Source organism: Ambystoma mexicanum, chromosome 2q (genome assembly GCF_040938575.1).
Source record: "Ambystoma mexicanum isolate Mex_15411 chromosome 2q, UKY_AmexF1_1, whole genome shotgun sequence".
In the NCBI taxonomy this organism is placed as follows: Eukaryota; Metazoa; Chordata; class Amphibia; order Caudata; family Ambystomatidae; genus Ambystoma; species Ambystoma mexicanum.
This window is the reverse complement of record NC_090924.1, coordinates 731,223,561-731,246,146: the sequence shown is the minus strand read 5'-3', so window position 1 is coordinate 731,246,146 and position 22,586 is coordinate 731,223,561. Positions and strand designations below refer to the sequence as shown.

At 45.5% G+C, this 22,586-nt stretch overlaps 1 protein-coding gene across 6 annotated transcripts in view; it reads right to left on the bottom strand.

Moving 5' to 3' along the window:
- The window catches only part of RBM33 (RNA binding motif protein 33), a 1,526,085-nt gene that overhangs the window by 1,392,595 nt on the left and 110,904 nt on the right, over positions 1-22,586 (bottom strand). For all 6 annotated transcript variants that reach the window (XR_011303311.1, XR_011303310.1, XM_069647955.1 and 3 more), the window contains exons 3-4: positions 13,500-13,545; positions 294-379 (exon numbers count right to left, since the gene is read on the bottom strand). Coding sequence is in view for 4 of the 6 variants with exons in the window: in XM_069647955.1 (XP_069504056.1) it covers positions 294-379; positions 13,500-13,545 (132 nt within the window). In the remaining 2 variants the exon portion in view is untranslated. The remainder of the gene's footprint in view (positions 1-293; positions 380-13,499; positions 13,546-22,586) is intronic.

The window sequence follows — 22,586 nt, the reverse complement described above, 5'->3', positions numbered from 1 at the left end:
TCTGTGATTCCCATTGTGACAACTCATTATGACCCTTTACAAGCTCACCACCGCTGAAGAACTTAGACCGCCTGTCACTGCTACCTGAACTTGTTTGGCTACAGCTCCCCAGAGTTGTCCCTGTCACAATATAGGTTGTCTTCTATACATCTGTCCACCAAGCAAGAGTATAGAAAATCAGTCCTAACAGCAACCTTACTTTGATGAATACCACATAATTAAAGCAATGACATCTACTTAGTTAATGTTCAAAAGCAGGCATGTACTAAAAGCAAACATTTTAATTGTGGTACCTGAAAATTGGTTGTGGCTCTTGCTCCTCTTCATCACTTTGCAAAAGATCATCATTGAGCTCTTCATCAGAATAATCAGACTGGTTCTACGATAAAGGAGCAAAAGGGAAAATATGAAACAAATTAATTTGACAGAAAAAGCTTTTATTTAATCCTTGGCATTAAAGGAAGGGCTTCAGAATTTGGAAGCAAGTGTGTTGCTTTTCTTCCACCAAAAGGCTCCAGAGTAAATGTTATACCTAAAAATGCTGTGAAGAGGATAAATCACAGAACTAATGCCTAGAACCAAAACCTCTTCAATGTTTCCTATATTCCATATATGGCGGTCCTGTCAATCAAACAAGGGCAATCTTAAACAGGACGACAAGATGACACCAGATGAAGCCGTACAATACTAAATGATCAGGATCACGATGGATACACAGCCAATCATATTTCTGACTTATGTTCCATCTGCGATGTGTTAATTCTTTTGTAAATAATGTTTTATTTATAGAATCTTTATGAACATCTTGGTTTGACTCCAAACAATAATGCATACAAATACTGCTAATTTCACACCAAATTTTAGTCCCTAGTAAAATATAAACCTGTGCAATTCCATCACATTCTCCGAATGATAAATATTGTGGCGATGCTAGACCATTCTGATGCATACATAGTGTTTACATTTACAAACAATGGCACAGAGGAGGTTCACAAAAACAACAATTAACAGGAATAAAACAGAAACGCTCCCTCTAGATTAAACTGACTGGTTATTTAGGACAGTTTTTCTTTTTTACTTCCTTCTCTCATCTTTTATATTCTATGTATGTTTCCCTAAATATACATTATGAACAGGTTACCAATGCTCTAGGGCATTATCTTACAGGAATATTGTTGACACTGTTTCAGCCTGTGAGATACTGGTCATGTGATCATTCCATAATTATGTCGGCCTTCATCAGGACAGTGAGGTTGGTATGTCTCCCAAAAATGTGTCTGTGTTGTAGCACCTGTGAGAAATGTGTTTGTGACCATCTGCCATGATTGTGTTCTAAAGTGTCTATCCGATTTAATCCTCCAACGTATTCCTCATCTTTGACATGTAATGTCCCAGCTTCAGCAGCTTCGAAAAACATTTCGGCAGAGGGCACCGTACATCTACGGCATTGAGTCCATGTCCCTCAAAGGCCGCCATCACGGGCTACTTCATTGGTGGTTCTATATAAAGCATGTGCGGCGTCCTTTGGCCTCAGTTCTGTTTTTCTGCAAACAGTGTTTGCTTTGTGTGAAACTCGGCACGTCTCATACTGCGACGTTTGTTACTTTGAGGGATTATCTTCAAACTCGCTGATTGTGTCTTCTGCATCTACACCGTCGACAATTAAGTCCAGTTTAAAAAAATACAGATATTGCGGTCCGAAGATGTCCCTAACCGACCCGCATCGAATCTGCCTGTGGTGTCTGAGGGAGGACCACGATACTAGAGTTTGCTCCAAATGCCAGTCCATGACGGGAAAAGCCTTAAGGGAACGGAAGGGAAAACTAAATGTAGGAAAATCACCCAAGTCCCCTAAGATACGACTTGCTAGGCCTTCGACTGATAAGTCGAGAGGCGACTCTCCTCGGAGGAAGAAGGCCAAGCGTTCCAGGTCTAGGAGTGGTTCCCGCCACTGGTCATGGTTCCCGCGACTCGTCATCTTCGAAGAAGTCAAAGAGGAGGCACCACATGTCACCTGTCAATTTCTTCATCTGACGGTTCCCCCAAAAGGGTTGCGTGCCCCTTGAAAAAGTCTACTCCAGCAGAACGGGAAGCTGTGTGGAAATGCTAAAAGTATTTGAGAAACAAAGCCACACTCCGACCAAGCCTTCTAAGGAAGCCGGAAAGGAGGGTTATCGCCTAAAACTCGCACACCCTCGAGCCCAGGTAAAAGGCATGTTCCACATCGAGAGCCCTCGAGGCCTCGATATGAGAAATCGAAGGATCACTCGAGACATAGGGAGAGGTTGAGATCCTCGACGCCTGTGAGACCAACGCCGTTGGTGCCGATGACGCCCATCAGGCCCTCGACACCTACTAAACCGTGGGTGCCATTGGCGCCAGCTGCGCCAATTTTGCCAGCTAAACCATCAGAACCAAGCGACCTTACTAAAAAGGCAGTAAGAAAACGTGGACAAATTCGACATGGAAAGCCGCTGTTTCAAAGCCAGAAAAAATATATACTCCTCTCCCGAAGGACTTTTTCAAGTCTCTAACTTATATTTTTGAAGAGGAGCATTCAGATGAGGATGTCCCTTCAGGGCTTCAATACGGTACACCTAATGTGCCTCAATGCCTCATTTCTGAGGAAAGCAGAATGCAGGATCTATATGATAATTTACACAATGCTAGTGGAATTGACACCTCTCCAGAGCTGGAGTTCGGAAAAACAGGGGAACATGCCGACTCCTATTACAGGGAGCTCATGTCTAACGTTGTCGCGTTCTTCGGTTAGAGTAGGACTTCAGCACCCTACGACCAAGACTAGCTCACTGACATTCTAGACAAGGGTCCACCTACTGATCCAGTTTTGCCTTTCCTCGTCGGCTCCACCGTTGCTTCTACATCCGCCTTGTCGGGATCCCTCCAGTAGGACCTGACTGTAACGCTCACCTGATTCTCGCAGAGGCGCCGGTCTTGACTGGGCGACTACCGTATCTTCAAAGGTGATGTGTAGCACCCGGTTGGCTCTTTGGGCTGGACCTCTGTGCACTGTATGCCTGACGTGTAGAGTAAGATGTCTTGGGTAAGTGAATGCCGAGCTCTCCATCTGCCTCGGGGCAGGGTGCTGTAACCAGTTTCTTCACTGGATAGGTAGCGCAGGCCTCTTGACTTCAGAGGACTGCTGTCCGTCGTTTACTGCACGAACGGTAAGTTTCGAGCCATTCAAATGTCTTTAAAGTCTTTAGTAATGATGTCTCTTGTTTTGCAGGGTTCCGGCGATGGCGGATGACGGGCTGAAGTGAGTTGAAGATGGAGCCCGTGTGATGAATAGAAGCGCCTGGAAGCACGTAAGTAAGCGCTTGTTGCCTGCTTCACTTTGCGCTCTAACTGTCTTTTTATTTTGCAGGTACGAGTTCGGAGCGGCTGCAGGGTGCCGGAATACCCACTGGATTAGATGTGGAAAGGAGTCATGGCACGTGAGTATTAAAGTTCCCCAATGTCTTTAAACGCACCTTGTTTTGTCTTTCAGATGCGGGATGCAGCGCCGAAGAGTAGGTAAGCCTTTGCCTTTCAGATGCCGGAATGCTAACCTGTTCTTTCTTGTCTTTATAGGTGTTGCTGAAGACTGGATTCAGGATGGTAAGCCTTTGACTTTCAGATGCCGGAATGCTAACCTGCTCTTTCTTGTCTTTATAGGTGTTGCTGAAGACTGGATTCAGGATGGTAAGCCTTTTTCCTTAGGCCCAGGACCGGATGCAGAAGACACGATGAGCGTTCTGCTGCAGAGGTTGCAGAATAACACAAAGCAAGATTCATCCACCGGGTGTGGTTTAAATAGCCTCCTGTAGTGCTTAGGTGTCTCCTTCCACAGCCACGCCTAAGTAAGAAAAGAGTTCCTGGTAAGAAAAGAGTTCCTGCCTTCCAGAAGAGTTCCAGTGTTCTGAATCTAGGGAGTGGCTCCAGCCCCACCCAACAGGAAAAGTAGTTCCAAACAGAAGAGGATCAGAGGCTCAACTGGCAGGCAAGTAAGCAGCATGGTCTGCTGAAGGTAAGTCCACCCAAGCATTATGAGCCCGGCGCTTCCAGCGCTGGGACTGGGCATATTTATGAGCCTGGTGCCACTGGCGCCAGGACTGGGTCCAAAAGGTCCCAATTGGGACTGGTTGGCACTCGGAACCTGGGTTATGGATCTGCTTCCAAGGGAGTTGGGAAAACCCTGACCTTTTGGAAGCAGAGATCATGACACTGACTTTCTCAAACTTCTTGTCGAGGATCTTTGTGATGCCAACCAGCTCATCTTCAGAGGTGGTATCTGTGTCCATTATGGCTAGAGTGCCCCCCCGACCCCTGTCTTTCTCGTCCCAGGGTTTCACAGGGGTCTTCTCGATAGGTTGAAAAGACGATTCCCTCTGGGGAGGCAGGGAAACTCTAGGCCCAGGAGCCTGTTCCACTGGGATATAGCCTACACAGGCTTCGCCAGCACCTCCACGACTCCTTCAATCGAGGCATTCGCCGGGTGAATCAGGGCATTGACGACCTTGGGCCTTCACCTTCAGGAGACGGTCACCGCCCCCCCCCCCTGACTTTCTCCGTCGGGATCGACCGGGGCTTCTCCCGAAGCTTACCTGGGTTCTCCGAATTCCTTTTTCCTGAGCCAGAGTGTTGGCTCGCGGTTAATGGCGTCGGGGACAATGCACCCTGCCTGGCAGCCAAGGAGCCCGAACCAACGGCGCTCACGGTGCCCGCAGACTCGCGGTGCTTTGCCTTTTGTTGGGCCTCCGTCGCCGGAGCGCCCTCAAAGGTCTTAGAAGACCGCTCTGACTTCTTCTCACCTGCTGCTGGGCTCTTCGCCTCCAGCCAGTCAGCGAGTCGTTTACGACAGTCCTTCATGGTCCGGTCAGACATGTTTTTGCAGAAAGCACAGTTGTCCTCCACATGCGATTTGTCGGCGTGAAGGCAGTTGAGGCACCTGGAGTGCTCATCCTCCTTTAAGACCTTCTGCAATCCACATCCAGGGCAGTTCCTCAACAGCTTGGATCCAGTAGGCGCCGTGTCTCCTTTGTCCTGGGCTATGTCCATGCAGGGTAGGCCTCAAAGATCTTCCAGAATCCTCAAAGAAGAGTAACGATGAAAATTCACCATTGAGGAGCGTAGAAACATTCCGAAACGAGTCCCCATTGATCGGAAGAAGAATCAGTGGAGCTTGAGGCTCGAATTGACCGAAGAATAAGAGAAAACTCTTAGAAAAAAGGCAAAACGCAGTTAAAACTCGAGCTATAGCACGAGGACTCCAATACTTGAACGTGCGTCAAAAATCTGAAGATGGCTGCCTGAGGAGTGGCTTATATAGAGGGCAGTCATTGGCTGGGGGCAGTATGACCCAGAGAACAGTGATTGGTTATCAATAGAAAGACCGTTCAGAAACTAAATTGAAACTGATTTTCTCTTTACAGAGGATTCCCAGACTGACGACGGGGAATATTCATGAGCATGTGAATCCATGCCAAACCGCGTGCTGGAGAAATGCTCTGCCGCTTTGATTAGGACTTCGTTCAGGAGGGGTTGATCTTCTACTGGGGAATCTACCACTGGAGGGTCTTGATTAATAGGGGAACCTAGGAATACATATTCGCCTCCTTGACCGGGTCATCCTCGTCCCCATAATAAAGTTCTTCTGTGTCCTCATCAATAAGTTGAGGGTCAGATGTCTCAACAAATGAAAGATCATCCTGGTCTTCTGGATCTATTTCAGGGTCATATAGATCTATAATTGTGCCCTGTGTTGGGACATCAGAACGAGCCCTCTTGGTAGTGGGTTGAGAGCCAGAAGGGGCTGAGGTGGGAGGGGTGGCCTGAAAGCTTTGAAGGTAATCTGGATTTGTTTTAAAGAAATTAGCCATAAAGGTAATTCTTCGCATAACTCTGTCGATATCCTGCGAAGACCATTCCTTTGAACTTGGGATTACGGTGTCGGAATACCCATGTCTTCATTAGTAGGAGGTATAAGCTTTGGCCTAGAGTCTTTGGGCTTGAATAAAATTCCCTTTTGTGACGACTTGTCCCTAGTAAGACTCTTGTCCCTATGAGGGGTCTTAGGATTTCTTATGGTGTTTTTCCCCCACCCTGGGGCCCAGAGGAATGTGTAACTGACCTTTTGGGGCACGATTTTTTATTAGATGAACAACGAACTTCGAGTGTGCGGGCCGAGGTTTCGTCCCCAGACCAACGACCTTCGGAAGGTGTTTTCGTGCAACACCCTTGCAGTCTTTCGGCGTCTTAGCCCTGCCGTGTGGCGATCTCGAATGAGATTGCCCAGAGGACGGGTCTCAGTGGACCGTTCAAGGGGTGTCGAACGGTGTCGAGTATTTGACTCATCTGTCCAATGTCGACTGGGGCTTTTGTGTTTTGTGGTGTGTGCTCTTGAAGTGCTCCCGCCGCCAGGTGTAGTCCCCACAACATGGCCACCGGCCTGTCCTATGGGGTCGGGGGCTTGCGCTTGGGTAGCTGAAGCTACTCCGGTGCCCTTGCCGCCTGAAAATGCGGCATTGCTGCCATCGATGAAGGCTCCTTCTATCTTCATGGCGTTGAGTTGCCTGGCGTAGTGGCCCCAGAGTTTAGTGGAACGGTCCTTCAACGTCTTAGGCTTGAAGAGCCTGCACGCTCGACAAGACATCTCGTGGTCTCTCGGAAGACACAAGTTACATTTGTCCACCCAGGGGAATTTCCGGTTGCACTTAGGGCAAAACTTAAATGGAATGTTTTCCATAATACTGGGTAAAGGGGATGGCAGCTGGGCGAACAAAGTGTAGGAAGGGGAGAATACGCATTCTAAAATGGCCTCCCCCTCTCTCCCTACTGTCTGGGCCGAGGCCCGGGACGGCCTTCCAAGGACGTACGGTCAGTCACAATGGTCTTCAACGGCAGTATTCTTTCTCTTTCCTCTGCGTGGTGCTAAGGCAGTCAAAGAAAGGATAGAAACACTTGTGTACAAGCGCAATATAAATAAAATATAATTTCACATCATTAGAAAGAAAAACAATCATAATTATACAAATTCAAAGGCTTATCGCTAAAAGGAACTCTGCTATACACGTCCGTCTAGTATGGTGGAAATAAACAAATTGAGGGACTTTGAAGGATAAGGGTACAATGGACCTCACACTAGGGATAGCATTACTGGCACGCCCTGTCGACGCCCCTTTTCGAGTTTCAAAAACAACAACTGTAATACTCGGCAGCTTCCACTAGATGTCGGCCTATGCACAGCATGTGATCCAAGCAGATTCCACAAGATATATATCTCTCTCGCAATGTCAGATTCAGGCTCATACAAGACAATGTGCTACATCGCACATACATGACCCCCTTTAGAGTTGTCAAATTCAAGAAGGATGCTCCTTCCACTTGCCCCTGGGGTGGCCAGGATGATGCCCACCTTATGCATATGTTGTGGACTTGTGTTGTGGTACAGCGCTTCCCGCCTCTAATTAGCCAGACTTGTGAAGATGCTGGGATAAAAGGATATAGCTGGAATTCACTCGAGTGTTTATTAGGCATATACCCCAGAGTGAGCAAGCATAAACATGTCACCAGGTTCATAGATTTAGCATGCATAATAGCCAAGAGGGCCCACAATTTGGAGCGTGGTTTAGAGAAAGCATGCGTTGCTGCAAAGCTGAGACAATTGCATGAAATGTGACGATGCAAGCTCAGGGTGGAGATGCAATGCTTAACTTTGAAGCCTGGAAGGCCCTTATAGACTGTTTCCTACCCCTTGGATGAAGCATTTTAATGAAATGTATATGCTTTGGATGCTGTGCACTGTAATTACCAACATTTCACCAGTGAACAAATTTAAATAAAAAAAAGTTATGGGCGCCCAGCCAATGTGCGGGTCTTGCTTCACCCAAAGAAACTGTCAGATGTGCCTTATCCTATGCGGACTATTGTAATGAGCTTACTAATACATTATTCATAAACAGGTCAAAGACCGTCTACCCCAGCCCTAGGAGGGGCAGAGACATTCTATCCTGCCTGGCGACTGGGTGCCGACTAAGAACTTTCAAAGTACCTCTAGTCTACAACCCAGGTATAAAGTACTGGTGCAGGTACTCCTGGCAACACAAACGGCAGTCAGGTGTGACAGACACAAACAATGGATTCATGACAGCCGGTTCTATGTTCTTAGAGCGCCAGTTGTTTTTCGTGGAGATTTGAAAAAACTAATCAAATGTATTTTTAATATTAGGGGGGTCCCCCAACCAAACCCCCTTCCCTGTTTTAGAGTTCCTATTCCCCACACCACCTTCCCCCTTCTATCCCCTTATTTTTGTATGAGTTTTTCAGCCGAAAATGTTCAGCAAAAAATGCAACAGAAAAAAGTCTGGAAATGTAATTACGTCTTACCATGACAGCCATGTGAAAAAAGCAACTCTACCCCTCCTGCTACATGAACAGCCCAAGGATGGGTGTGTTGCTACGCCCCTTGTCTTTTCTTCTGCAGAAACGTGTGCTGGGAAAAAGGAACAAATTGTTTTATCCAACTTCAGTGTTCCCCAAAGAAGTTGTAGGACCAACAGAGGGGGCAGGCTATAATCTGAGACCAAGACAACTTTAAAGTAACTGTACTATTGATTGTTTGGGGAAACTCTTAGGAGAAAGCAACTACTCCGGTAGTCAAGACTGACAACTTCAATATATTTGCCGCTGCCGTGGATACACTATCCATGCCTCTTCATTGTTCTTCTCGTGACAAAAGACAATTGCCCTACAAAAATGATGCATCACGTGTTAACAGGAAATGGTATCGCTCAAGATTGTGCTTTGTTTTTGTTATGTAGTGCCTGTCTGTCTGATGTGCCAGTGTGTGTGTTTATTGATAACAGAGGGAGATAGGTTACATAGTGCTTCCATGTAAGCTGGTGCTGCCATGTGTGTGAATGTGAGATTGTTTATGTTGAGGGTTCCACTTCTGGGCAGTTAGATCTCCCCTGCCTGGGTGATGGGAGCCGCTGTTAATCTGTCCTTATGACTTATGTACATGTAACTTAAGAACCGTTAATAAAATCTCTTAGTTGTAACCTAAGTAAGCCAGGAACCTGCTTTACTACATTGGCGACGAGCTGGTCTTGAAGAAACCAAAGCATGAAACTGAAGATAGAAGAAACCTGCTGCAGGGGTGCAGGAGACATAATGACAAGAAGGAGCAGAGAGAAGCTACCCACAAGAGAAGTGTGATGGTGCCCATTGCAAGAGATTAAGAGGCATATCACTTGCCAATCTCTTCTTGTTTAGAGAGTAGCAAGAGCGGTGTTCTCTGTGTAGAGAAGCACGCGCATGAATTGGTGTGAAATGGACATATTAATAAAATGTGGTGCGCTGCAATGTCATGCATTGCCCGTACTTAAAACTGTGAGCATGAAGAGGACTCCGTTGCGAGTTTGTTGACGCCCATAAGCCGAGGAAGGGGTGCTGTCCCATGTCCTGGAGAGGGAAGCCGTCCCCATGATCTGGAGGAGGATAAACTGAACATTAGCCAAGTGCTGGGGCAAGGCAGAGAAGTTCCCAGAGTATAAAGATGGACAGACGCTTGAATTGTGTGTTAAACCCTTAAAGTAGCAACGGTCCCATACCGTTGTGTGCGGCGGTGGAAATGTCAGAGTTCCGTCAGGTGCTGTGTCCAGAGCGGGAATGGTGACGTCACGTGAGGCGCTGGCGAGATGGTGATCTGTTGGAACACTTGGGTGTGTGTTCCAATAAAGAACTTTTGCTTTCCGCAGTTTAATACACATCAGAGGCTTAACTGAAAATTAAGGGCGCAGTAAGCTTTTAGTGTTTTAGTGTTATGGAGTGATCCAAGTAAAGGACCCCAACACGTGCGTCGACGTGCCAAGGAGAAAGCGCATATCAGGATGTGGGTGGAACAGTATATTCATAAACCAGTGAAGTGAAGGCGTTATGAAATATCAAGGGTGTTCAATACTTGCAACGTGATGTCTGTTGGGAGGGAGAAGTCGCAAGGAAGTAATTTGTCAGCAGATGAAGGAGCAAATATGTTTGTGATTTTTCATGAAGGAACCAGCACTATGTGTGCGTTAGCGGCACAGGAGAAAAGATGTCCAGGGAGCTGCGTATCCTGCGGTCTGTCGGGCACAGCGATCTGTGATGCATGGAGCCTCCAATGGAGCGCCGCACAGACAATGGGACTAAAGGAGCTCCCCACCGAAGAATGAAATGGTCGTGAGCGGTGATACTGTTTGCCATATAGTGTGGGTGGAAAAGGAGAAGAAATGCGCCTTATGTATCCTTTGTTCATTACATGTTTTCAAAGGAAATGGTGTAGTATATGTTTTAGAAGCATAGGCTCATGAACCGGCCATGGATTTATAGGATTAGTTAGTAGGATTAGTTAGTAGGCCAATGACTTTTAGGAAATACAAGTATAGTCTTGGGGAGTATGGAAAATTGTTTAAGCATTCATACTGTTTATATCTATGAAAAAGTATAATTATGAGAAGTTTGGAAGATGTTCTGAAGTTATCATACTGTGTGGATCTCTGAAAAAGTGTGTGAAGTGAGGGATGATGGCTGTGAGTGATGTTTGTATAAAATCGCCTCTTTGGTGCAGTTTATGAGTTAGGTAGTGTGTGCCTGGAAGGTAGCGCTTCCAGTTTGGGATATGAATGTGATGTATGTGCCACAAGGGTTTAAAGGAGGTAGCACCTCAAATTAATTAGCATATGTGGTTAACTGCTGAATGGTCGCTGGATGGTAGAGCATCATGTATAGCCATTTGGGTATGTTGGAGTAGCGAGTATGTTTGATAGTACCACAAAGTTTAATGGGAGCTAGCGCCTCAAACCATAGGATTGAAGATACAAGGATTTTTGTGAGTTGCACCACTCCATAAAAAGGTGCATTGTTAGTTTCCTCGTCGTCAAAATGATTGAAGGGCGCATTCGCATGTATGGCTTTCCAATCATGTGATGTCTGGCCATATGCTCTGGCGGCTCCAGGGAGGAGTGTTAGTTGGTGGTAGGTACAAACCTGTGTGTGAGAGGATGGAGGCATATGGCTTCCACTTGTTTCTGTTCTCTTGCATGGAGGTTGGAATTGACCAATTCTTTTTCGTAAATATATGGTGCACCCAATATGTGGAGGACATCATTGATGGTGGAAGTGATGTGCATATATGGGTGTGTGTGTTACCATGTGCCTGTGTGTCGTGCTAGTGTATGTGTATTGATAACACAGGGAGATATGTTATATAGTGCTTCCCTGTGTCTCATGTAAGCTGGTGATGTCATGTGGACTGTTGATGTGTGAATGTGAGAATGTTTATGTTGAGGGTTCCACTTTTGGGCAGTTAATTTCCCCTGCCTGGGTGATGGGAGCCAGTGTTTATCTGTCCTTATAATTTATATAACTAATTTAAGAACTGTTAATAAACCTCTCGGATGTAACCTAAGTGAGCCTGGAACCTGCTTTACTACAGTTTTTATGTTTTTGGACCCTGCTACTTGGCGCTTTTGTATTATGCGCTATGTATTGGCCCCTTTCAATAAAATCTACACCTGTACACTTTCCGAATGTTACAAAGGCAACTTTACCTCCAAACCAGTATAATCATAGTGAATTCATTTGTTACCCTGCTGCATAATACACACAAGATGGTTAAACGCAGCAATTGTTATGTATGCTTACAGTTTCCTGCCTTTGTAGAGGAAGGGTTCCCGCTGCAACAGTTGACCCTCCCGTTCGTTGCTTCATGTTATGCTTTACACATGGCTATATTGTGTATAGAAAGTAGAACTATATTTAAAGGAATAGCCCATGGAATAGCTAATATCTGCCGTGCCTCCCATTCTTCCTCTTTGCATTCGCATTTAAAAATAGAGGTGCTGTGCAAAGGAGCCTGTGAATTTGTTACTCACAAATGCTACTTTCCCTTTGTCAGATGGGTTTACTCCTTTTTTCCTGCCGGGCTGCCCTAGTGACTGCGGCAGCCCCGGTTCTACCTACTACACAGCTATTGGATAATAACTCATTAATTTTCCATTCCATGCGTTCCTCCCCAGCTCTCCAATGTAACAGGGGCCATTTGTATTGAGAACAATGGTTCTAAATTCCTAGGATATAGCGCCAACTGCAACTTGACACTCACCATTCCTAGAGATGACACTGAATTTCCCTTTTATGCTGGCGACTCAGTGTATTTCATTTGTGGGCTTAACGCTTACACTTGGCTACCTCCACATTGGAGTGGCCGTTGCCATTTAGGATTCATATTTCCAGCTGCATCTATTAGACCCTCGGTTGTTGACAACTATCAGGCACCGCAGAAATGTTATTCAGGACGATACTTGTGCACAGGTATTTGGTGATCTGATTAAAGAAATCATCCCCTGGTCTGTCCCTGCCATCAACTCTAGGGGTATCAGTCGCCTGCCTAGATTGTTAGAATCAACTATTAATGACACCACTGAAATATAGAGCAATATTACTGTAGAATTACAGCTGGTATGCCTTGTGGTCCTGCAAAATAGGACTGGTTTAGATATGATACTTGCAGAAAAGCAAGGCATATAAAAACACTAGGGGTCAATTGCTGTGTCTAAGTGCCTAACACCTCCACTCCTGTTCAAAGCAATAAAGAAGCTACATGGTATTACTGAACATGCCCACGTGCCTACAGGCACATGGGACCTTACTAGCTCCTTTTGGTCAATCAACAGCTCTTTTGGTTGGAAAATTGGTGCCTTCCTAATGATTGTCCTCTTATTTTTCTTAGGGGACTTTTTCCTTCTACATAGCCAACCTGTTTACTGCCAGGCACTGCCCGGTTGCTGAAACCTCCTGTTTCATCAGTATCGTTTAGTAATGCATTGATAATACAAGATGCAGCAATGCAAGAAATAATAGCTATTGGCATTAGTACCGAGTCTCCGTTCCCTTCCCAACCCATATATCAGAATAAATAAATGTTTATTTTATTCAGTGAAGGCGTCTCATTCTTTGTCGATATTTCAGACGGGAGCACTTTTAGAGAGGGGGCTCAAAGCCTTACTCCAACTTGCACCTTTTGACAGAATCCGTGTGCGTCTCGGGACTGAACGAACTGCTGGGAAAATTCAAGCGTGTCAGAATCAAGCGTCAAATTCTCTGAAAGGATTGAGGCAGAACCAGTTTAAATACAATCCATTTAAGTGCTGGAAATAAAGTAAATCAGTAGTCCACAACAAAGCCTAATACAATTGTTTCTCAAAATATAAATGTCAAATCCAAGGAACAGACAAACAATTTCAGGTTACAAACTGAAGACAAGTTTTCCAATAATCAGTATATGTATTCCTCAAACAGGCATAACAGAATAGGAATAAGGGATCCAAACAATGATTTATAGCACTATGGCTCCATTCAGAAAAACGTCTGATACAGACCTTACCATCAACCTTTAATCTACACTTTTGCAGGTTTTTTCCAGAAAATTGTAAAATAGTTTATAATTTGTTGCTTACCTTTTTACCAGATATCAAGTCCTCTTCTAGTAAATCATCTAGATCACTGAAATGCAAACAAGTAAAAATACATGAACACTCAAACACAGTAAAAGAATCACTATCAGCAGAAGGTAAAATAAGGTTGTAAATAGTGTTAATGATTGCTTTCGGGGAGGGCTTAGCTGGTAACAGCACGCAAGTCTGAGCCATTATAGGCCTGAGCGAAACAAAGGCTTCCATAATGGCGTCGGGCCATTATCGGCTATGCCTGCTGTTAGGTTTTGGATACCTACAATCTCTATTAGAGTGGACTTATATATAGATATACATTTAACGCTCATACTGTTAAATATGTTTTGTTCTTTCACATTGCAGTTCATGTTTACTCACTTGTACTAAGAATCTTTGGCTTGCATTATGAAGTCGGGGGGTGGAGGGGAGGGTTCGGTTCATAGAATGTTTTCTTAGGAGTGGGGGTTCTGGAATGAATAAGGGTTACAGATGGCAGAGTACCAGTGCCTGCTGTCGTTGAGGCTTACATTTAAGAACTCTTCTTAAAACTTCCTGCTGCCTCCGCCTACATTTAACATTGGCAACAAGGATTTAGGAGCGGCGTGTGGCACATCGCGGCATCCACTTCTCTGATCCCCGCTTTGCTCCTGACAACCGGCAGTGGATCTTGCCCTGCCAGTAAAACCGGGGAGCGGTTTGGAAGAGACACGACAGCGGGCGCCAGGGACAAGGTTAGGTGGTGTGTTTGGGGAAAGCGGGCAGGGAGAGCATGAGCTCCGCTAAAACTCTGCGTTGTGTGTAAACAGGAAGCTGGGAGGGGCCTGAGCCAGCCAAAGCCTGTTCCCTATCCTTGCTCACACACAGCAGCGCAAGGCCAACCCAGCTCGTGCATTTGGCTGCGCACCTGAAAAGGAGGAGGGGCTTAGCCTCGCTCATCCAGGGTACAGCGAGCCATGCCACGACACGTGCCCGTGAGGGGGTGCAGTGCACGGCTGCGCGAATCAAGCTCACTATACGCGTCCGAAGGGTGCGTGGTTAGAGATTCAATTCTGCAACCCAGCTGCCTCTGAAAGGCATTGTGACGTCTTTTGCTAGGAAGCAACTATTAACAAGGAAAATTATTTTTCTCAGCCGCAGCAATTCATTGACCTCAAAGGGAAAGCTCAAAGAAAATATCTCTACCCACCAAAGACTGCTGGAACGTTAGATTATTAAGTCTCATCAACTAATTATTCATTAACTGTTCTTATACAATACAGACTTTGTCATAGCCATATTGTCCTAAAAGGAACTCTAAAAACTCAAAAGTGACAAGCACCAACACCCTGTCAGCCTGTGAATCAGAAGTGATGGCTGCAGCCATTCCACCACCCACACCTTTTTTAGCTGAGCCAGGTTGCCCTGCCATCAGATGGCACAGGTGGAAGGGCATATTTGAAAACTACCTAGTGGCCATAGGAGGGGACAGATTCATTTCAGCAAGAAAAAAGGCACGGTTATTACACAACTTGGGGCCAGAAGGAGGAGGTTGTTTTGATGGCCTGTCAAGGACCCAAGGTGAGGAAGCAAGAGATGCAGACGAGTACTCGGTAGCCCTAAACCTGATCGAGGAATATTCTGAGTCCAAGAAAAATGTAACTTTTGAACATCTAATTTTTTCTGCGAGGTGTACCAACAGCATGAGGATACAAGAGAAGCTGTTAGCAAAAGGTGTCACACTGGAACAAGCTATTGAACAGACTACGCAGTATATTAAAGAAATTAAAGTTGACAAACAAGTCTCACATGCCTTGTGCGCTGTAGGCCCAAGAAGAAAGCTGAATTCTGGCACCAAGAGAAGAGATGGGTGGAGCCAAAGCTGTGCCAAATGTGGGAGTCCAAAACATGGTCTAGTTTCCCTACATCTCCTGCTAGGTTCACTGACTGTTTCAAATGTAAACGCAAAGGCCACTTTGCAAATATATGCAGAGACTCGACAATCAACTTGGTGGAACAAAGGGAACAAAGCGCCGAAATGCGTTGGATGAACACGAGTACATCGCCACCAGCACCCAGTCAGGAAGTAACGCCGAAGCACCAGTTTCAAATTTCAGAGGTTTAAGGAGAACAGATTGGACCAATTGATGAGTTCATGATTGAAGGATGCAGCTTAAAGATGAAAGTAGACACAGCGTCACCATGGACCATCATATCAGAGGACACCCTGAAGAGCATTCTAAGGAAGGGTCCAAGCAATCTCAAACCAGCGAATGTCCAACCCTGTGGGTATGGTGAATCAGCTATCGATATAGTGGGTCAATTCCAAGCACAAGTCTTCTATAAAGGTCGGAGGTGTTCTGCATGCATTTTGGTTGCCAAAAAGGGCACCTAATTATTAGGTTGGGAAGAACAGAGGAAGCTAGGTGTGAGAGTACAGGCTAGTGCTCCATAACCGGTGACCACAGCGGAAATGGAAGATAAATAGTCCAGAGAGTTTCCGGAAGTATTTACAGCGAAGTTAGGGAAACTTAAAACTTTGAACGCATTAAACTCAAAGTGAATGCTCAACCCATGATTCACAAAGTAAGGCCAGTACCTCTAAACATGAGGGGACAACTGCATGAAGAATTATCGGAGCCAATTAAAAAAGGAGTAACGCATTGGGGGTACGGAATGGCTTTCCCCAGTTGTACTGGTGACCAAGAGGAACGGAAAATTGAGGCTGTGTGTGGACCTTAGGGGATTACAAACATTCTGGTCGAGAGAAATCCTTTGCCTATTATTGCCGAAACGGTTGCTACTTTGGGAGAACCTAAATGGTTCTCAGTAATTGACTTATCGGCGACCTACCATCAAGTACCTCTCTTGAAACAATGTCAACATCTTACAGCATTGGTTACCCCAGAAGGCACTTATAAGTTTCTCTGCATGCCATTTGGCTTGGCGTCAGCTGCTTCTGTCTTTCAGAAAGTAATGGAGGAGGTGTTAAGAGGCATTGAAAGAGTAACTATTTCAAGATGATAGCTTAGTGTATGCGGAAAGTGAGAGTGAGCATAAGATTTATTATTTATTTATTTATTTTGTATATTTGTTACACGCCCAAACCCTCAGGTGTCACGGCGAGGTTATAAGATAGCTTAGGAATTAGTCACAATCAAACATTACAGACAGTGCAATACATGACATAGTTTATAACATGTTCACAAGAAAATATACAGTGGCCTAAGTATTCACAACAGTGTCCGATGGAGGGGTCCTATCTAAGTGTGCTAATATTGGTTGAATAGCCAGGTTTTTAGCTGTTTCTTAAAGAGCTTGAAGGAGGATGCTTTTTTGATGGTGATGGGTAGGGTGTTCCAGTGTTTGGGGGCTAAAGTGGTGAAGCTGCTGCCCCCTGCTCTAGTGGTTTTGAATCGAGGGGGGTCCAGGAGGAGTTTGTCGTTGGATCTCAGTAATCTTGTGTTAGTTTTAGGATGCAGAGTGTTATTGAGGTAGGTAGGTCCTTTTTTAGTAATGCATTTGTGGGTGATGCATAGTGTTTTGAAAATGATGCGGGCTTTGATGGGGAGCCAGTGGGCATCTTTCCTGGTCTTGGAAATATGGTCTGATTTTGTTATGCCTAGTGCTGCCCTCAGGACTTTGTTTTGCAAAAGTTGCATTTTGGCTAGGTTGGTGTTGGAGGTGCCCAGCAGCAAGACATTGCAGTAGTCCAATTTCGATAGGACCAGTGCTCTGGCCAGGGTGAGGCAGTTTGCTGGGGTCAGGAATTGTCGGCTGAGTGCGATTAATTTGGAAGTGTAGGCCGTGGAGGAGGAAAGTGCATTGATCTGTTTGGTCATGGATAGGCTAGCATCGAGGTACACGCCCAGTGTTTTTACTTGTTTTGACACTGGGATATTGGTGCCGTCGATGTTGATAGTTGAATATTCTGGCTGAAGGGTTGCTAATTTGGCTGGAGCTCCTACGATGAGGACTTCCGTCTTCTCATCGTTAAGACATAGACTGTTCAAAGCCATCCAGTTTTGTATGATGACGTAAATTTTATTGATAGCTAACGTGTCCTGGTCATAGTTGCCTGTAAGAGGTATAAGGATCTGGGTGTCATCGGCAAAATTAGTGTAAATGACACCCATATCGTCGAGTGCTGAGAACAGGAGCTTGGTATATGCGTTATACAGCGTGGGAGAAAGGCAAGAGCCTTGGGGCACTCCTATGGGGACTGGGATGGGGTTGGCTGCTTCTTTGCCTATGGACACTCTGGAGGTGCGGTCAGTTAAGAACGATTTCACCCAAGCAGTGGCTGCCCCAGAGAAATTGAATTCATGGGCAAGTGAGTTACAGAGCTTGTCGTGGTCCACCAGGTCGAACGCTGCAGAGAGGTCCAGCAATAGGAGAATGCAAAGTTTCCCTGAGTCTCTAATGGCATCCATCTGGATTTTGAGGTCCAAGAGTGCTGTTTCAGTGCTGTGGTTGGGCCTGAAGCCTGATTGTCTGGAGCCGAGGAGCTGGTTAGATTCTAAATGGGTTTGAGTTTGGTTGTAGGCTAGTTTGTCGATGATTTTGAGTAAGAATGGGACCGTGGTTATGGGGCGATAGTTAGTTGGAATGGTGGGGTCTAGATTTGGTTTTTTTAGAATTGGTGTAACCCAGGCTTCTTTGATGCAAGTCGGCACTGTATTGGAGTTGAATGAGGCATTGACAAATTTGGTGATGAGGGGGGTCAGGGTGGGAGCACAGGCTTTGACTAGTTTGGCTGGGACAGTATCTCCTTTGCAGTTGGATGCTTTTAGTTTGGAGATAGTATCGAGTACGAGATTGTGGGTGACTGGCGTGAATTGGAATGGGGGGTTGGAGTTGTCACTGGAAAGGGCGCAGGGGTTGGGGAGGGGTTTTTTTTTTGTAGCTAGGAGTAATTTTTTGGAATTGATTTTGTTTTGTAAAGTAGTGATTTTGGAGGCAAGAGCATCTTGGATGGTGGTACACCATTCTTTGCTTGTGTTTGTGGATGTGACGGTAGGGAGTGGATTTTCAAGTTCTCTAAGGATAGAGAAGAGCTCTTTGGAATCGGAACCTGCATTACTAATGCGGGCATTATAGGCGTTAGCTTTGTGCGAGATGATAGCTGATTTGTAGAGAGTATTAGCATCTTTGAATGCTTTGGCTGAGTCCGGGGAGGGGTGTTTATTATGGGCATGCTCAAGGGAGCGTTTTTTCCTTCTAAGGGCGATTAGTTCCTCATTGAACCAGAAGTTGGATTTTTTGTTGAGGCGCCTTAATTTGGAGGTTACAGGTGCTATGGTGTTAATCGCTGTGGAGAGGCATTTATGGTAGTACTCAGCGAGAGTAGTTGGGTCATTGCTGAGGGTTGAGTGGGTATCTAGCAATTTGTTCAAGGTGGGGTCGAAGTTCTGAGCTGTGAGCTTTTTGGAGTTTCTACTTTCGATGATTTCCATAGGTATGTTCTTGGGTGTGCAAGGGTCGTCACTAGTGATAGTAAATTCTATACAGGAGTGGTCTGTCCAATTCAGTGCGGTAATCGGGCCTAAGGTGATGTTAGTGTTGAGGGTGAGGATCCAATCAAGGGTTCTGCCCTTGGTATGGGTGGGGACATTGACATGTTGGCGGAAGTTCATGTCATTTAGTGCCATGATGAGGGCGGTTGCTTTGGTGTCTTGGTTGTCATTAAAACCTAGGTTCAGGTCACCAATAATGATACATTTCGTTTTGGGTTTGAGGAGGGGCGCCAGTATTAGTGGGATGTCTGTTTCTGGGTGGCTGTTTGAGCTAGGGGCTCTATAGATGACCACTATGTTAATTGTGGTGTTTACATTCAATGAGAGTTTGGCGAGTAGTAGTTCGTACCCTGAGATTATTTCAATGGAACTTGATCTGAGTTTGATAGTGTTTTTTGCAATGATGGCCAAGCCACCTCCTGGAGTGGTGGTTCTATCAGATCTGAGAATGGTGTAGTCTGGTGGAATAGCTAATGCTAGCAGAGGGCCTGATGCTTGGTGTAGCCAAGTTTCTGTGATTACTAACATGTCAAGGTCAAGATCGGTGATGAGGTCATGAATATCAATGGCGTGGGCTCCAAGGGAGCGGGCATTGATGAGAGCATTTTTGAGACTAATAGGAGGGTTGGGCTCCTTGGTGGGAGTATTTATGGTTGGTGGGCCACATAGTGGGGTAGTTTTAGCTACTCTAGGCTGGGTGTGTATGTCGTTTGTTGTGTAGGCCGTGGGTTTGGGTGATCTGGGAGGCTGGGTCATGGTAGTAGGGATGCGGTGTGGTGGCCTTGTGCGAGCTCTTAAACGGGGTATTATCTCGTCTCCTAGGATAGGGTGTGTTTTACATTTTTTACCATTGCTTGAGGGGTTGAGGTGTGCAAGTGGATCATCGGTGATGATCGAGGTGGGGTGGTGTTCCTTACTGGTTGCGTGGGAAGCCTGGAGGAGAGAATAGAGGAGGATGGGAAGGGAGGTGTGGTAGGGAGGAAGGGAGATGGACAGGGGATGGGATGGTGTCTTGGGCAGGCTAGTTTGGTGAGGCCATTACTGAGGGCGAGGAAGTGAGTGCCAGTGCACGGGGTGTCAGCTCGGACAAGGCAGAAGGGGAACATAATGCGCAATATCCAGCTTAACATAGCTAGGGATATAGGGAGTGGTGCAAAGTGAGGTTCGGTTCACTTTCTAGCACCAATTAGGCTAGATACAGTAGTCAGCAGTGAGATACTGTTAGGCTAATAGCAGAATTCTTAGGAGGGCCTGTGGACGGTCAGGAGCGGCCCTAAGGCACAACACAATATCACAGTGATCTCTAAGCGACCATAGGGCCCAACACAATATCACAGTGATCTCTAGGCGACCATAGGGCACAACACAATATCACAGTGATCTCTAGGCGACCATAAGGCGCAACACAATATCACAGTGATCTCTAAGCGACCATAGGGCACAAGACAATATCACAGTGATCTCTAAGGCCATAGGGCGCAACACAATATCACAGTGATCTCTAAGCGACCATAGGGCACAACACAACATCACAGTGGTCTCTGAGCGACCATACAATTGGCAAGAGACCAGGAGGGTCTCGAGTGGGTCAAAAGGTGTATTAATAGAGGACCAGGTTTATGCAATAAGTGGTGGAGAAAAAGAAAAACACACTGTTCAGAGTTACTGAATCTGTAACAGTACTATGAAGGTCTGCACCAATGTGGATGCTAAATCTCAAATAAGCACGGAAAGCTAGATAGGCTGTTTCAATTGGGCATACTGTCACTAGATGTCACTGAGTTGTGTGTTGACTAGAATGAGAGAGGCAGGTCTTACCATGCAAAGAGCAAAGAAATAAATGCAAAATTGCGGTTAGGGAAGTAGAATATTTCGGACAAAACATTTCTAGTGAAGGTATTTTACTGAAGAGCACATTGGTAGAAAGTATATGAAAAGCTCCTGCACCAACTGACAAAGATCAGTTAAGATCATTTATGGGTCTTGCGGAATTTTATCATAAGTTTGTGAAGTGTTTTGCATCTATTTCAGCTCCATTAAGGAATCTACTCAAAAAAGGGATTAATTTGAAATGTTAAAAGGTATTTGTACCGTGCACCGTCACCAACGATCTGGCGGATCTGCAAACAAGAAGGTGGGATGGGTTAGTAGGTGAAGCGGGAGTAGGATAGTGAGAGGAGTGGTGTTCTGTTGGCAGCTTCAACTCGGTATACACCAGGTGCTGAGCTTTGGTGTGGGTATCGGATCGATGTCAGTCCTCGTGTGCTGTTGGTGCGGCTTATGTGTTATTGCAGTGTTGTGAAGTGCGTGCGGGTTGTTGTCCGAAGTAAATGGTCACAGGATTGCCAGATAGCATTCACAAATATAAAAGAGGGAATAGCCAAGGCCCCATCACTAGGTGGATTTGTGTCAGGAAGAAAAACCACACTATCTGAAGATGCCAGCATGTTGGGTTTGGGTGCCACGTTAACACAATATGACTCAGGCAAAAGAGAGCATGTCATAGTGTTTGCCTAAAGGCCATTGAGGGAGGCAGAGAGAAATTACTCTGTGATTGAGAGGGGGGCATTAACAGTGTACTGAGCGATACTTCATTTCAAGTTTTTTTATGGGGCCAAATATTCAAAGTGAAAACAGACCATAAACTGTTAGTCCAACACATGAACAGTTCGAATTGGGCCAAAGATTCACCCAGAATAGCCAGGTGGATGGTAGGTTTGTTAAGTTACAACTTTACTGTCCATTACATACCGGGTAGGGAGAACATAGTGGCGGACTGCTTATCTAGGTTACCAGTAGAGATTGAAGATGTAATTGAAACAACCAGAGAACAAGATTTGGTTATTGCTGATGTAGAGTATGATGCTATAAGCAAAAATAATTGGATGGAAGCAGACAGAGGATACTGAATTGAACAGGGCATAAAGTTGGACAATGGAAGGGTGGCCCCATAAGAATAATTTAGACAAGGGTTATGACAGGTATTATGAGGTGAGGGAAGAGCTAAATCTGTCGGAAGATGGGTGTAGGCTTAGAAGGGGAAACAAAATGTTTCCTCCTGATAGCATTAGACCCCAATTCGTCAATCCAGCTCACCAAGGACATTTAGGAATGGGGGGGCACCAAAAGACTACTGAGACAGGCTTTCTGGTGACCTGGCATGTACAGTGAGGTCAAAAAGAAGGTTCGACATTGAGTGTGAGAAAAGTGACGAGGGAAAATGTGTGAGGGAAGTACCTCTTTCTCCTGTAAAGGTACCCAGTGAGCCATGGGAAAAAGTGGCGATTGACTTGGTGGGACCTCTACAAGGACTTGGTGGGACCTCTACAAGGACTTGGTGAGGGGTACAAATCAAATATTTGTTAGTAATGATAGATTACCATTCCAAATGGTTAGAGTGGAGAGCACTCAGAAGCTACCACCATGGAAATGTTATCTTTCCTTGAAGACATTTTTCATAGAGAGGGATTCCCAACTGAAATAGTCACTGACAATGGAGTACAATTGTGTTCGGACAAAATATTGAATTTCTTAAGGAAGTATAGTATCAAACATGTACGCACAGAATGATATCATTCGAGAGCCAATGGGTTAGTGGAGA